General features: G+C 40.2%; 1 protein-coding gene and 1 long non-coding RNA gene across 3 annotated transcripts; both read left to right on the top strand.

The window, feature by feature from the left end:
• The first annotated feature begins 2,313 nt into the window (after nt 1-2,313).
• Nucleotides 2,314-5,354, top strand: LOC146385369 (uncharacterized). 2 transcript variants are annotated; one of them, XR_014800482.1, is made up of 5 exons: nt 2,314-2,542; nt 2,642-2,819; nt 2,914-2,998; nt 4,537-4,871; nt 5,170-5,354. It is a non-coding gene; the product is annotated as an uncharacterized LOC146385369 (long non-coding RNA). The 2 variants fall into 2 exon arrangements; XR_014800481.1 differs by having other exon boundaries at nt 2,363-2,542; nt 4,537-5,354.
• A 1,548-nt stretch (nt 5,355-6,902) lies between these two features.
• LOC146385368 (ubiquitin carboxyl-terminal hydrolase 37-like) lies at nt 6,903-9,786 on the top strand. Its single transcript, XM_084931067.1, has 6 exons — nt 6,903-7,428; nt 7,514-7,870; nt 8,011-8,087; nt 8,268-8,376; nt 8,690-9,074; nt 9,161-9,786. The coding sequence occupies exons 2-5, from the start codon at nt 7,763-7,765 to the stop codon at nt 8,765-8,767; spliced, it is 372 nt and encodes a 123-aa protein (XP_084787193.1). The 5' UTR covers nt 6,903-7,428; nt 7,514-7,762; the 3' UTR covers nt 8,768-9,074; nt 9,161-9,786.
• Nucleotides 9,787-16,681: the final 6,895 nt, after the last annotated feature.

The raw sequence follows: 16,681 nt of genomic DNA, 5'->3' as shown, positions 1-16,681 counted from the left end.
ATAAAGATATTATATTTTGGCGAGCTCAGACAAGGAGGAGACGGAGGTATCGTTTGGTCTTGCTTTCCGTGAGCTAGCCAGGGAGCACAGCCGTTTATTAACATCTGCAGAAGAACACTGCCGCTAGCTAACTGCTCAGCGCGGCAACAGAAAAGCAACAACAACACACAGGGCGCCCTCTGACCCCGGAAGGACACACCGTCGCAGCCAGAGGGCGTCACCCGTCACTATGGTAACATAAACAAAACATCACAAACAGAACCCCGAACAGCCCTGACCCGCTACAATATGATTCGCCTTCAGCGCGAGTATTGACGAATGGGCTCATATCAGACCTATTCCTTTTACAGAGATCCACAAGACAGGGTTGTCCCCTTAGCCCCGGTCTTTTTGTAATTGCTATAGAGCCTTTGGCACAAAAACTGAGAAATAATGTAAATATATTTGAAATTTCGATGGGTAATAGTCAACATAAGCTTCTATTATATGCAGATGATATGTTGTTACTTATGACCCAGCCTGGGAAGTCAATTCCAGCCCTATTAGAATGTGTAGAAAGCTTTACGCTGCTTTCAGGGTATCGCGTCAACTGGGATAAATCAGAGGCAATGCCTATGTCAGGACACTGCCCCCATACTTTATTTAAACAGTGGGAGTTTCGGTGGTCCGTGAATGGTTTGAGGTATTTGGGGATACAAATGACCTCGGATTACACTAAGATGGTTCGAGCAAATATGGAGCCAATGTTGGAAAGAATAAAAATGGAATTTGGTAGATGGTCCAGAGTACGTCTCACAATATGGGGTAAAATTAGTTGTATTAAGATGATGACTGCACCCATGATCTTTTATATTTTATCTAATATTCCATTACACATTCCAGATAAGTATTTCAAAGATCTAGACTTTTTAATCCGGCAGTTTCTTTGGGGTAGCTCACCGCATCGTTTAAGTATTAAGAAACTTCAAGCGAGTGCAAAACAAGGAGGTTTTTCATTGCCTAATTTCCAATGGTATTATTGGGTGATGAACGTGAAACAACTTAGAGCTTGGTTACCTACTGCACCAGTTAAACCCATCTGGTCCCGTATAGAGACGGAAGTTAATGGCGGTATTTCTCCTTGGAGGGAGCTGTTTGATACCAGTCATAAAACTACCCATCCTATAATTGCAAAAACATTGTGGTTTAAATTACATAGGGCAGGTCGCTGGGACTTTATTAAATCACCTTCGGCAACCTTATGGAGTAATAAAAGAATTTTAATTGGAGGGACATCGGTTGACTGGTTACAGTGGCGTAAAGCAGGCATCCTTAATGTATCAGATTTATTTGACTGTGGGACTAAATGTTTTTTAAGCTTTGATAAAATTGTAGAGTTATATAAGTTGCAGCGTAATCAATTCTGGAGATATGTCCAAATACATAGTTCATTATCGAAGTGGCTGGGAACCCCCTTGAGTTGTCTTGTGGGCAACCCTATGGAAGTCCTGCTCTCAAGATCACCCTTGGGTAAAGGCATTACCTCTAAGATTGATCACTTATTGCAAGAACGGTCAGCTGACCCTCTCCTTAAAGTTAAGGGCTACTGGGCCCAGGACATGGCATTGGACATATCTTCAGTTGAATGGGATTCATGTTTTCAAAATGTTAATACTATGTATAAAGAAACAGGCAGTAGATTTATTCAACTTAAGATAATCCATAGGTGGCATCGAACACCGCAACAATTGTATAAATGGAACCTGGCCTCTACGGACGAATGTTGGAGATGTGATGGTCAAAATGCTTTGATTTTACATATCTTATGGAGCTGTTCGGCACTTCGGGATTGGTGGGAAAATATAATGGAGGTAATTTTCAGTGTTTTAAAAAGGAGATTTGGTATCTCACCAAAACTGTCCATACTTGGTATAACCACAGAACTTTCTGATGGAGATTTTTCCAGTTATACAAAAAGATGGATTATTTTGGCTCTTACTACGGCCAAACGGGTCCTGCTAAGACATTGGCGGAAAAAGAACCCCCCTCCCTATGAAGAGTGGCTAAAGACAATGGCTAAGTTGGCGTCTTACGAAAAAGTGACTTATGGTTTATTAGACAAATTGCCTCAATATGATTGTATTTGGTCCCCCTTTACAAGCTGGCTTTCTGTAACTTGAAGAACAGAGGAGTAATGACAGAGTGGTGGTGTGGGGATTGATGTGCGAAGAAAGAATAGGATAACTTCCCTTTGTTTTGTTTTTTGTTGTTGTAGTGTTTTGTTTTGTTGTTGTTTTGTTTTTGTTTGTTTGTTTTTTAAACTATTTATTTATGTAGTTATCCTTAAGCTCTGTTATTGAAGTTTAAAATGAAATAAATAAAAATTGTTGATGATAAAAATAAAAATAAAAAGTTTAAACTTCAAAGCTCATGCATACATGCACATCCAGTGCTCAGTGTCTAATTGTGTGTTTGTGTTTTTACCTTTTTGCAGTAGCGTAGTGAAACATTTGGGCGGTGGATAAATAATGGAAAATAAAATTCAGACTACAGACGGCTTCAGGTGAGTACACGTGGTGCACAAGGACCAAAGCTCACCTTCTCAACCTGGACAAAATGAATTATTTTACACTGATACTGTAAACTTTTGTTTGTGTGTCAGGTTTCCATACATCGGAAACAGCTGCTGCATCTGTAATTCTGTCCATCCAGAGGAGAGTCAGCACTCTACATCAGATCCTTGGCTCACCTATAATGACGCACAGGTGCTGCACACAACTGGATCTGCAGCTTGTGAGGAACAGCAGCACTCAGCCTACATCCTGTTTTACAAGAGAAACGTAAGAAGACACAGCATCTCATCCTGAAGTGAGAGAATGGCACGCCAGCTGCAGCCTAATCCAATCTCTCTTCTTTTCTTTTTTCGGTGCCCAGACACCCTTCAGTTTCATCATGTCATCCCTAACAATAGCTGTAGAGTTGGATGGAGGATGAAGACAGCAGAGAGCAAAAGAAACAGGTAAGAGCAGACAGGTAGTCAGAGTTAACAAAAACTTTTAAAGCCAGTGTAGCTTCTGTTTTGAACACATTTATTGATGACAATTTTACATAAATAAGCAGTGTGTTATACTGTTATCAGATGTGGAGTCTCACTAACCACTTTAATAGTGACTTGTGTCCCAAATACTGTTTATTTGTCTTAGTTACAGATAGTGAAATAAAAATGGAAAATGATTCTTTCATAATTGTATACTCAGCTTGGTCAAGACAATAATTCGAGAACGAGGGGCAGGATTTTGAATTGATGCCATTGGTGCATCTACTAAAGTTCTGGGGTCAGTTTGAATATCAGTGACCTTGACCTCAAGTTCAAAGGTCAAGTTTTCTGAAAATCTTGTGAATGCTACAACTCTGACGAGAAGTAAGTCTCCTAGGTCTTTAAATTTGTATATAGGTGAATCTACTAGGAAGCTGAAGGGTTGCACTGCGGGCCATCTGTAGAGGTGTAGAGTCAACAACCTGTCTCTGAACGTGGACAAAACAAAAGAGATTGTTGACTTCAGGAGAGCACAGTGGGATCACTGCCCACTTAACATGAATGGATCCTCTGTGGAGGTCGTCAAGAGCACCAGATTTCTTGGTGTCCACCTGGCGGAGAACCTCTCCTGCTCCCTCAACACCAGCTCCATAACCAAGAAGGCCCAGCAGCATCTCTACTTCATGCAGAAGCTGAGGAAAGCCCATCTCCCACCATCCATTCTCACCACCTTTTACAGTGGGACTAACGAGAGCATCCTAAGTAGCTGCATCACTGTCTGGTATGGTAACTGCAGCGTATTGGATCGCAGTACCCTACAACGGATTGTGAGAGCAGCTGAGAAGATCATTGGAGCCCCTCTCCCCTCCTTATAACAACCGCTTGCTGGAGGACCCCACACACCCTTCAAACACACTCTTCACCCTGCTGCCTTCTGGAAAGAGGTCCCAGAACATCCGGGCCCTCGCTACCAAACTACGGAAAAGTTTCTTCCCACAAGCCGTCAGACCCCTGAACACTCAGTGACTGCACTGGCACACGCACACCTACACACACGTCACTACCAAGCACTTATCTGCAGTATCTCACACTCATACACATACATACAGACACCAAGTTACTTTTGCACAATACTCAGCATTTTGCACATTTCCATTGTCTTGTGTCTGTATCGTCCTGTTTTGTCTTGTTTATTTTTGCAGTTTATGCACACTGCACTTTATGTAGTCCTGGGTTTGTCCGTATATGTCATATATAGCACCAGGGTCTCGGAGGAACGCTGTCTCATTTCACTCTGTACAGTACCTCTGCACGTGGTTAAAATGACAATAAAAGCCACTTGACTTGACCTGTTTTTGTAGCAGTTGCTTGGAGACGAGTACCATACAGTTCAAATGAGCATACATTCCAAAATATGCAAATTACCCCCATACATCATAATGATGATGTTTGCTGTTCAGGGTATGAACATTCTATGCTGAAAGTTTATAAATATACAACCTTTGACTGCTTGTTTTCAGTTGAACTTTTGCAAAGCTGAGGAGATTTTCGCTGCGATCACCTCAAGTCCAAAGATGTTTAAACTTCTTTTTCACAGAAAGGTAAGTTTGAAGAGACTCGCAGCACATTTCTCTGAATATTTTCTTATGGTAAATAAGCATTTTTGAAACTTTTACGGAAGCTTCTTGGATGATTTCTGTAAAAACTGAATTTTGAATCCAAATGAAGGATTTTGTATTTTCATACCATATACTTTGTTTTATGCCATTACTGATGTTGGTTTTCTTGTTTCTAAACAGAAATCACACAAACAAAACGTGGCAGAGAAGGAAATTCCTTCTACGTCTCATCAGAGGTAAAGAAATGCGCCACTCTTTAATGCTGCTGGAGATATTTATAGCAGTGGTTTAGTTGGAGCTCTTTTATTTCCCTTTTATTGGTGTTTTGTAGTTACATCTTTTTTACTACTTCTAGTCTTGTCTATAATTTATATTGATTCAGAGATTAGCGTTTGAAAATGTAGAGTGTAAATGTACAAAATACATGATTTTGTTCCATTACAGTTATTAATTTTTATCTGCAATCTCCAGCATGTACTCCTTGTTAAAAATTTCCACTTTGAAAAATAACATTTACACTTTTGTCCTCATCAGCATCCCGGATGCTTCTGTTGCTGAAAATGGTCAAAAGAAGAAGAGAAAATGGAGACACCTCTGCTGTTCCTCGGTTTGCTTTTACACAAAACATATGAAATGCACATTCTCTTTAAATTGCACTTGTTAATTTAAAGTGACTTTACTTTTTTAATAAACGTATGTTTGTTCGTCCTCTGCAGCAAACTGACAGCGATGCAGAGGCAGAAACCAACACTGTGAAGACACAAAAAAAGTGTCGCTGGTTTCTTTTTAAATTCTGGAAGGTATGTTTTATGGAAAGAGTCACTGTCATCAAGCATTTACTCATCACAGTTAAATGAGAAGAATTAAGAGCAATTTAGCACAGCTATGTCCTCAAATTAAGTTCAAAGATGTTTAAACGTTTTTTTTTTTCACAGAAAGGTAAGTTCGAAGAGACTTGCAGGATGTTTCTCTAAATATTTTTTGTGGTGAATAAGCATTTTTGAAGCTTTTAATGAAGCTTCATGGATGATTTCTGTAAAAACTGAATTTTGATCAGAACCAAATGAAGGATTTTGTATTTCACAGGACAAACTTTAAAACTGAATTTAAAGCATGAATAAATTGTTTTTATTTTATTTAAAGATATTCCTATATATCTGCTTCATGAGCTGACAGCTCACTAAAGTGATAAATAATATGAAATAATACCAAATTTTCTAACTGGACACTTTTCATGGAGAGACTCCCTTGGTATGTTTGTTTTATGCCATTACTGATGTTGGTTTTCTTGTTTCTAAACAGAAATTACACAAACAAAACGTGGCAGAGAAGGAAATTCCTTCTACGTCTCATCAGAGGTAAAGAAATGCGCCACTCTTTAATGCTGCTGGAGATATTTATAGCAGTGGTTTAGTTGGAGCTCTTTTATTTCCCTTTTATTGGCATTTTTCTTCCACCTTGTGTATTTACATCTTTTTTACTACTTCTAGTCTTGTCTATTATTTATATGGTTGCAGAGATTAGCGTTTGAAAATGTAGAGTGTAAATGTATAAAATACATGATTTTGTTCATGTTGGTATTCCATTACAGTTATTCACTGTTATTAGCAATCTGTATTAGCAAAATGTACTCCTTCTTATAAATTTCCACAACATTTACACTTTTCTCCTCATCAGCATCCCGGATGCTTCTGTTGCTGCCACACCAGCTAACCCTGAAAATGGTCAAAAGAAGAAGAAGAAGAGAAAATGGAGACACTTCTGCTGCTGTTCCTCGGTTTGCTTTTACACAAAACATATGAAATGCACATTCTCTTTAAAATGCACTTGTTAATTTTAAGTGACTTTACTTTTTTAATAAACTTATGTTTGTTCATCCTCTGCAGCAAACTGACAGCGATGCAGAGGCAGAGAGCAACACAGTGAAGACACAAAACAGGTGTCGCTGGTCTCTTTTTAAATCCGGGAAGGTATGTTTTATGGAAAGAGTCACTGTCATCAAGCATTTAAATGAGAGCAATTAAGAGCAATGAGGCACACAGCTATGTCCTTTATATATAGCAGGTAAGAAGCACCACGGAAAAGATCCCAGCAGACCTGATTTGGGACACTTTGATTATGGAGCTTCTGGACCAAGAGAGTGGATGGGAGCATGTGTTTAACAGGTAAGAGAAAGACGTCCTCCAAAATGTTTCAACTTCAAAGCTCATGCATACACGCACATACACTGCTCAGCATCCTGACATCTTTCCTAATTTTGTGTTTGTGTTTTTACCTTTTTGGAGCAGTGTAGCATGCGGTGGAAAAATAATAGAAAGTCAAACTGAGACTATAGACTGCTTCGGGTGAGTACACGTGGTGCACAAAGACCAAAGCTCACTTTGTCAAAGTGGAGAAAATGAATTCTTTTACACTGATACTGTAAACGTTGTGCGTGTGTGTCAGGTTTCCAAACATCGGAAACACCTGCTACATGAACTCCTGCCTGCAGAGCCTCCTCAACATTGAGGAGTTCATAAGAGACATCAGGCGTCAGGAGGTTTTGTGGAGCACAGATCCAGAAGCTCAGCTCTTAAGGTGCGCTACGTCAACCTTCTACTTTCTTCAAAAACCTGAAGAACAAAGAGATCTAACAGCAGAAATGTCTGTTTACCCTTTCCTTTCTACAGAAGGCTCATTGATGTCAGGGACTGTCATGAGTCAACAGATTATGGCCTTAAAGATCACCACCTAAGAGCTTTTAAGAAGGCATTCAGCAATCAAGCTCCTGAATACACCGGCAGTGCACAGAAAGTGCGTCAGCTATTTGGACATTTCGTTTTTTGCTTTACCTTCTGATTTTGATGTACTGTTTTAAATCTCTCTGCTTTTCTTTCAGGACGCTCATGAATTCCTAACATTGTTCCTCAATGAGGTCAAAAGGCTCACACCTCACCTGGAGAGGAACGCAGCTCTCCTGGGCCAAAGTTATACCTGCCCAGTAGAAGACCATCACATTTTTAAAATGGAAAACATGAGGACATGCAAGAGGTAAGCCTGTCTTTCAGAAACGCAGAGCTGGTTGCAATATTTTCATATACCTCTTTTCCACCTACCTGATCTTTACTTTAACTACGTTACTCCTGAAATGTGTAGCTGCGGTCACCAATCATCACAGCAAGAGGAATTCACCAGCTTGTCTCTTGACCTGGTTCCAGAGGGGTCTGTTATAAACATGTTAGAGACATACTTGAAGGTAAGATCACAAATTCCAATAGAGTTGTAGTGTCAGCGATCTTAACACACCTTTTTTGTTAGTGTTTGTGTGTATGTGTGTGTGCATATGTTGAGATTTCTTTCTAACATAAAGCCTGTTTTCTCTGTGCTGTTGTTCAGGAACAAGAAATAGAATTTCGCTGTGATTGTGGAGGGACGGCCTCAGAACTGAAGTCGTCTTTTGATACACTGCCAAGGTGAGTAAGGTCACATCAGAATTGATCGACTGACCAGGTTTCCAAACTGTGGCGCATCAAATATCAGAGTTTTTCGAGACAATACTTGAGCAGTCGTTTTCTCCCATCTTCTGTTTGTGTTTGAAACTCATTCTTCTTATTTTCTACCTTGTTTGTTTTATTTTTTTTCTTTTCTGCCAGAGTTCTGATCTTGCATCTGAAGAGGTTTGGCTTTACACAAACCTACAAGATTCAGAAGGTGGATGACCCCGTCAGGCTGCAGAGGGACTTGGTGGTGCCATCCAATCAGGTAAAAACAGACTGCAGAACGTCTCAGGCTACGTCCACACTAGCCCTGATAGATTTGAAAACTCCGTGTCCACACTGCGACGGGACTGCTCCGTTTTCAAATGTATGCGTTTTCGAGAGCGTTTTCAAGATGCTGTGTTTTTCCTTGAGGAAAACGCCGTCTCAGTGTGGACGGGAGGTCAAAGCGGAGAGAAAACGATGTGTTTTCAAACGAAAACGCATTCGTGTGGACGTAGCCTCAGCAAATCAGCTTAATTATGGCACTGATGTGAGACTTTATGAAACTAACACTCTTTGGATTTGTTCCTTCTCAGGGTGGTGGCTGTTATAGTCTTGTCAGCATCATTAGTCATTATGGAGGCACAGAGTCAGGTAAAACAACAGACTTGTGACAAACAGAAAATGAAAACTTGCTACTTTTCAGTGAAGGACTCACACACAAAAGCTTTTGATGTTCTAAGAAGCACTAAGTCAAAATCACTGTTTGCTTGAATCAGTTGACTTCCAGAAGTTGGATTCATTTGTCTTAATGTGATTTCAGGACACTACATCTGTAGTTCTGTCCATCCTGAGGAGAGTCAGCACTCTACATCAGATCGCTGGCTCACCTATAATGACGCACAGGTGCTCCACACAACTGGATCTGCAGCTTGTGAGGAACAGCAGCACTCGGCCTACATGCTGTTTTACAAGAGAAACGTAAGAAGACACAGCATCTCATCCTGAAGTGAGAGAATTTTTAAATGTCCTGTTACCTTGTTAACCAGTTTTGTCTTCATTCTCAGTTCTGAAACAGGAAATGGAAGGAAGGAAGGAAGTTAAGGTCATCATCATGCTGAGAAGAAACAACACTCGTCCCAGCCCACCATCGCACACTGGAGGACAAGTACTGGTAAGTATTGCCCTCAGGAGGAAGGGTCCTCCCAGAGAGCCTGGTTCCTCCCAAGATTTCTTCCTCCAGGAGGGAGTTTTTTCTTGCCACCGTCGCCCCACATTCACTGGTCTCATCAGCAGGGACATTTTTAACATCCTAAGACCTGAACTCTTTCATGGCATGCATTTTTCATTTCTCTGTGCCATTTGGGTTGATTGGGACCTGATGAATGTAAAAACAAAGACATCAGATTCGGACTATCTTTTTTTTGTTTCTCAAAACAATGAGATCCACATATGAGGACGTTCATTTTAAATTTCGATTGAACAGTGGCAGTGTAATGTCCTCCCTCATAAGTGGATATCAGGTTTTTGAAGAGCAAAATTTTGTATTTTGGTCTAGACAACCCAAAATGTTATGTCCACATATGTGGACACCAGGTCCTAGGAGGTTAAAACAAATCTACTAGTAGTGCACCACTACTAGAGATCGTCCTTTTCTGGACCAGTGTTTGGCTTGCTCTCTGGCAACAAATTAGTGCTGTCAGTGTTAACGTTATTTTAACTAATGACGTTTACGCTGACATCACTAATTTTATAGTTATTATTATTAATATTATTATTAATTTATTTGTAAAAGAAATTAAATTAAAAAAAAAACAAAGAAATTATTTAATTCTTTGTTATTTTGTTTTATTAAAATCAAAATAACAACAAAACAAAAATAACTAATAAAAAAATATTAAAAGTATTCAGCAGTGTTTTGTGAAATTTGTAATGAGCCTTAGTTAAGTTGATGTCACAGAAGTTTCTGAATCATTTAGATTGTTCAACAAACTGATTCACTCAGGTAAAGATGGTAAGCTGGAGCAATGGTACCCTTGGAGTTCAGTTTAAGTTTTCAGACAAACATTCACTCGATCAGTTGCAGCTTCTGCTTTTAAATAAATGATTTAGCTGCAAATGTTTAGCTGCAGGTAGCAAAGTCCAAAAGTGACAACATTTCCACTGCAGTCTCTCCAGAAATGGCTTATAAAATTTTGACCAAATTAGACATTTATCCTTGGATCATTGACAACCCTGTAGGGTGAAAATCTTTAATTGTACCTTTTATAACATTTTAACAAGTTACTGTCTCCTGCTGCATGTTTCCTGTTTTGGCTGAACTTCATCAGCTCAAAAAACTCACCGTGCTGTGGTGTACTAAATGACCTCATGTACAGGACACACTGAAGGCAGGTTTGCAACGTTTAATCAACAAAGTCAAGATCAGTTAACAACAGCTGAACTAAAGACTTTCTTTTTCTCATTGATAAAATGAGGTCCATGCCAATGTGCTCAAATGGGACCTCCATTAATGGTGAGGGGCATAAAGGTGCTTTTTAAATGACCAGCTGGTTCACCAGCTGACACCACTGGACGCACACCATCGGCGCACATCCAAAAATGCAAGATGGTGGTGCGCACAGATACAGCGGCTCTATGCTCTCCACTTACCCAATTTCACTGTGCAAGAAACTGCACAATGACAATAAAAAGCTCTAAGTCTAAAACAGTTTCCTGGCCAGTAAAATCGGGCAATTATTCGCTCCAGAGTTTTATCTTATTCCAGGTGACCAGCCATCGACTTGTAATGAGCCAGCTAAAACAATAATTTCTCAGTGGCTCTTCTGGCACCAACAAGTGGGTGTGTTCTTCCATCGTGCAAGTGTCACGACACACTGAACATGGTCTGTCCCTACTCGTTACAACATGTGGAAATGTCAGTGCTATGTCAGGGTGCACTATTTGACTATCAGCTCTCATCATTTGATCAAAGGGCCAGTTGCATAATGCCATTATCTTCTGTGTAGCGAATTGCTGGAACGGGCAACCCAAACGCCACGTGTCCCTGTTGGTGGTGTGTGCAGGCCTACATACTGCCCTATTGAGCTACTAAACCCCGACCAATCAGTTTTCAGATTTAAGGGGTGTGATGGCCGTCAGCTAACTGCAGCCGTTACTCTATGCATTTTCCCCCGATATTTCTTTTCCACCAGTACTATGGGGTATTTGTGAATATCCATGACTGACCCGGCCAGCTGGTCTTTGGACAGGGTCACGGCAGTTTCAAGATTTAAAAAAAATCCCTTTCACTGACAGACTGAAGGAAAGCTCCTCAAAAATGGAGGGTCTTCAAGCTCCTCAGTGGCAGGAAAAGGTTTCCCGGACCCAGTGTTGTATATTTGTTTCCCAAAAGATTGAAATAGTGGAGAGAAATCAGGTTCTGAAACCATCCAGAAGACAAAGTCTCCAACTGGTTTGTGGAAGTCCAGTTTCTCCAAATTAATCAGCGGGTGAAATGTCTCTTCATGGATGGTTTTGATTCTGTTGTTGTTCACAAACAAAGCCCTCAAAGCAGCATATGAAAGAAAGTCATCTTTCATTGTTGTCTCCAGCGTGTTAAAAGAGAGATCGAGCTCAGTGATGACTTTTGAAGCGGCTGCAGGGACTTCTCGAAGGTTTTGACTCAAACGGTCGCAGGATGTTGTTCATAGTGGTGACACTGTTGACTGGTGATTGACAAGCACAAACACAAGAAACATCATGACTTATTCTCCTGAGTGCCTGCAAAACACAAAATCAAACTCAAAGCTTTTCTCTCAGGTGCTGGTGTGGCACAATCTAATGATAAAAAAAGGTCATGCTAACAGCTTTTGGAGCACAGCTGCACAAAATAACAGCTTTTGGAGCACAAAATGCATTACAGGTAAACCCAGTACCCAAACATGTTAACAAGGATAAAGAAAAAATCTGAAACAAAAGCAGGTAGTGTGGTGATTTATGTTGTGAGGATGCTTTCACTCCCATCAAAGTCACCCAGTGTTGAGAACCCAAATGAGCCCAGAAACCTCAAGTGGCTGCAACCAACAGCGAACGCCAAGAAGTGCATGCTGAGCCAGAAACATGCAGAAAACCCAAAAGAGGCAAGACAGCACATCTTGGTCCCACTCAGGCAGTACGAACACCTGGAAAGAGGAGCCCACAGTTCAGACCCAAGGTCACTGGTAAGGACACCAGCCAGTTTTAAGTCTAGTTTCATTTTAGTTAGTGTTATGGCCTGTCTAAGGGTGGCCAGACCATAATATAGGGGTGATCCACCCCTGTCTGACCCCAAGCAGCACATCACACAACCAGTACAATTTTGATGGTGATTTATTTACAGTGATTGAATTCTAACAAAGGAAAGGAGCGAACTATAGCTTCGGGGTGGACCCCAAAACAACAAACAAGAGGGACCGTATCAAAAGGATGTACAAAACTTATTTATGAAAAGAATAAAACCAAATGACAGTGTCTTATCTCCCTAACTAACAAAAACATAAGAAAAGGGTAATCAAATAAAAAGGCAGTCCACCCCTACATGCTCCTGTATAAAGAAACAGGTAACACAAAGCCTGCCGGTTGAGGTCCATGGCGGTGTCATCTCATATGTTGTCTCCAGGTCATTAGCCAATCTGTATGGTCCGTCCCATGGATGCACCAATCACGGAAAGGCACCTGCACACTCAGATTTACATATGAGACAACATTACAACAACAGTCGTAACATTAACTAAAAATGTTTTTCATCATCTCGTTTTAACTTCTGGTTTAGCTTCAGCTAACTAAAACTAAATGGACCTTGGAGATAATCACATCTTAATAGAGTGAACCATAGACTGTATAAAAGATAGGACCATTGCAACTTTACTGCAGCACTTCACCCTTTCACATAGTCCCAGCTCTTCTCTGTCATGTTTTATGGTGCTGCAAATGTCTTCAGTTGGTGAAAGGTCTGGACTGCTGGTGTCTTGTTGTGCTTGCTATGCATCCCTGACTCTTTTCTTCTTTCTGCATCAAGTAAGGAATGTAGTGAAAGTTCCCAAGAGGTTAAAAACACCACTGAAAAAATGCCATCAGACCTGAGTTGGGACACTTGGATTATGGAGCTTCTGGACCAAGAGAGTGGATGGGAGCATGTGTTTAACAAGTAAGAGAATAATGTCCCCCAAAATGTCCCGAACTAACAAAAACATGAGAAAAGGGTAATCAAATAAAAAGGCAGTCCACCCCTACATGCTCCTGTATAAAGAAACAGGTAACACAAAGCCTGCTGGTTGAGGTCCATGGCGGTGTCATCTTATATGTTGTCTCCAGGTCAAGGAGACAACATATAAGATGGATAGACAGACAGATTTCAAAATAGCCAGCTGGAATGTTAAGGGGTTGAATAACGGGATTAAGAGGAAGAAAATGTTAACATATCTAAAGTTATCAAGAGTTGATATAGCCTTTATTCAAGAAATGCACATGTGCAAGTCAGAAGCCTTAAAACTTAAATGTTCCTGGGTAGGTAAAGTCTTTTCCAGTCCTGGAACTGATAAAAGTAGGGGAGTGTCGGTTCTGATTCATAAAGCAGTTAGCTTTGCTGAAACAAAAGTAATAACAGATAAGGAAGGTAGATTTATATTGGTTTATGGACAACTACTGGACACACCAATAATTTTATGTAATATCTATGCACCTAATGCGGACATACTCGCCTTTTTTCATAACCTGTCACAGTATCTTTTGGAATTAGAAGGTGCACAAATAGTGGTAGGAGGAGATTTTAATCAAATACTGGATCAAGACCTAGATAGAGGAGGCACAGAGAGTAAATCTGTAGTTGCCATAAGGCAGATGACCTCAGATTTAGGTCTGAATGATATTTGGCGGACAATGCATCCAGAAGGCAGGGAATATTCCTTTTACTCTCCGCCTCATAATGTTTACACTAGAATCGACTACTTTCTTATTTCTGAAGCCTTAGTGAATAACTCTATAGATTCAAGTATTGGTAATATAGTATTCTCGGACCATGTGCCAATTTTTCTATGTCTTGGAAATATTTTACAGATTCCTCAAAGCCGCAGATGGCATTTAAATGTGTCCTTAATTAAAGACTCTGGGTTTATTAAATTGATAAGAGATGAAATACAATTTTACAAACAGACAAATAATCGAGAGGACACTACATTGGCTACTTGGTGGGATGCTATGAAGGCATACTTAAGGGGGAGGATAATTTCTTACGCTTCCTTTAAAAAGAAGGCAGCTAACAAGAATATCATTACGTTAGAAGCCAAATTAAAGGCACTTGAGGCAGTACATTCCCATACAAAAGACAGAGTTACGTTGAATAAAATTGTTCAAGTTAAATATAAGTTGAATGTACTGTACAACAGAAAGGCAGAATACGCTTTATTTCGCATTAATCAAGCATATTGGGAAATGGGAGAAAAGCCGAGTCGTTTATTAGCATACCGTCTTAAACAGAAAGACAGTATGAACCATATCCCAGGCATACGACAATCAGATGGGGTTATTTCAACTTCTATTAGACATATAAATGATGGATTCAGGGCCTTTTACAATAATCTTTATTCTACACAAGGGAGTTTAGATGAACAGAAATTCAAAGCATTCTTTACTGATTTAAACCTGCCACAGCTTTCTACTACTGACCAGCAGATTATAGATGCTCCAATTACAGTGGAGGAGATTACCCGTGCAATTAACAGTATGCCACTTAATAAAGCTCCAGGATTAGATGGGTTACCATTGGATTTCTATAGAGCATTTGAGGATATGTTAAGTCCCCTGTTGCTCAATGTTTATAATGAGGCGTTCAAAGTAGGCTCATTACCTCAGTCAATGCACTCTGGACTTATAACATTTATTCTTTAAACTGGGAAAGACCCTTTAGACCCAAGTGGTTACCGCCCCATATCTTTGCTGAATTCTGACCAAAAAATCTTGGCAAAGGTCTTAGCGGGTCGATTAAAAGTAGTAATGGTGAAAATAATTCATGCAGACCAATCTGGTTTTGTTCCAAACCGCTATGGTTCAGATAATATTAGGCGGTTGGTTAATTTGCAAAATTATGTATATGATTCAGTACATCCAACAGTGGCCCTATCGCTGGATGCTGCAAAAGCTTTTGATTGTGTTGAGTGGGATTATCTGTTTAAGACATTATAAAAGTTTGGTTTTGGTGACAATTTTATTAGGTGGATAAAGATATTATATTTTGGCGAGCTCAGACAAGGAGGAGACGGAGGTATCGTTTGGTCTTGCTTTCCGTGAGCTAGCCAGGGAGCACAGCCGTTTATTAACATCTGCAGAAGAACACTGCCGCTAGCTAACTGCTCAGCACGGCAACAGAACAGCAACAACAACACACAGGGCGCCCTCTGACCCCGGAAGGACACACCGTCGCAGCCAGAGGGCGTCACCCGTCACTATGGTAACATAAACAAAACATCACAAACAGAACCCCGAACAGCCCTGACCCGCTACAATATGATTCGCCTTCAGCGCGAGTATTGACGAATGGGCTCATATCAGACCTATTCCTTTTACAGAGATCCACAAGACAGGGTTGTCCCCTTAGCCCCGGTCTTTTTGTAATTGCTATAGAGCCTTTGGCACAAAAACTGAGAAATAATGTAAATATATTTGAAATTTCGATGGGTAATAGTCAACATAAGCTTCTATTATATGCAGATGATATGTTGTTACTTATGACCCAGCCTGGGAAGTCAATTCCAGCCCTATTAGAATGTGTAGAAAGCTTTACGCTGCTTTCAGGGTATCGCGTCAACTGGGATAAATCAGAGGCAATGCCTATGTCAGGACACTGCCCCCATACTTTATTTAAACAGTGGGAGTTTCGGTGGTCCATGAATGGTTTGAGGTATTTGGGGATACAAATGACCTCGGATTACACTCAGATGGTTCGAGCAAATATGGAGCCAATGTTGGAAAGAATAAAAATGGAATTTGGTAGATGGTCCAGAGTACGTCTCACAATATGGGGTAAAATTAGTTGTATTAAGATGATGACTGCACCCATGATCTTTTATATTTTATCTAATATTCCATTACACATTCCAGATAAGTATTTCAAAGATCTAGACTTTTTAATCCGGCAGTTTCTTTGGGGTAGCTCACCGCATCGTTTAAGTATTAAGAAACTTCAAGCGAGTGCAAAACAAGGAGGTTTTTCATTGCCTAATTTCCAATGGTATTATTGGGTGATGAACGTGAAACAACTTAGAGCTTGGTTACCTACTGCACCAGTTAAACCCATCTGGTCCCATATAGAGACAGAAGTTAATGGCGGTATTTCTCCTTGGAGGGAGCTGTTTGATACCAGTCATAAAACTACCCATCCTATAATTGCAAAGACATTGTGGTTTAAATTACATAGGGCAGGTCGCTGGGACTTTATTAAATCACCTTCGGCAACCTTATGGAGTAATAAAAGAATTTTAATTGGAGGGACATCGGTTGACTGGTTACAGTGGCGTAAAGCAGGCATCCTTAATGTATCAGATTTATTTGACTGTGGGACTAAATGTTTTTTA

The sequence above is a fragment of the Perissodus microlepis genome, chromosome 6, assembly GCF_051167445.1.
Source record: "Perissodus microlepis isolate ML-2025 ecotype Zambia chromosome 6, ASM5116744v1, whole genome shotgun sequence".
NCBI lineage: Eukaryota > Metazoa > Chordata > Actinopteri > Cichliformes > Cichlidae > Perissodus > Perissodus microlepis.
The sequence above is the reverse complement of the archived record's forward strand: the minus strand, read 5'-3'. Positions and strand labels throughout refer to the sequence as shown.

Coding starts and splice junctions, on each gene's coding strand:
- LOC146385368 (XM_084931067.1), top strand. CDS start 7,763: ATGTGTAGCTGCGGTCACCAATCATCACAGCAAGAGGAATTCACCAGC. Junction 7,871..8,010: donor TGTTAGAGACATACTTGAAG/GTAAGATCACAA, acceptor GCTGTTGTTCAG/GAACAAGAAATAGAATTTCG. Junction 8,088..8,267: donor TCTTTTGATACACTGCCAAG/GTGAGTAAGGTC, acceptor CTTTTCTGCCAG/AGTTCTGATCTTGCATCTGA.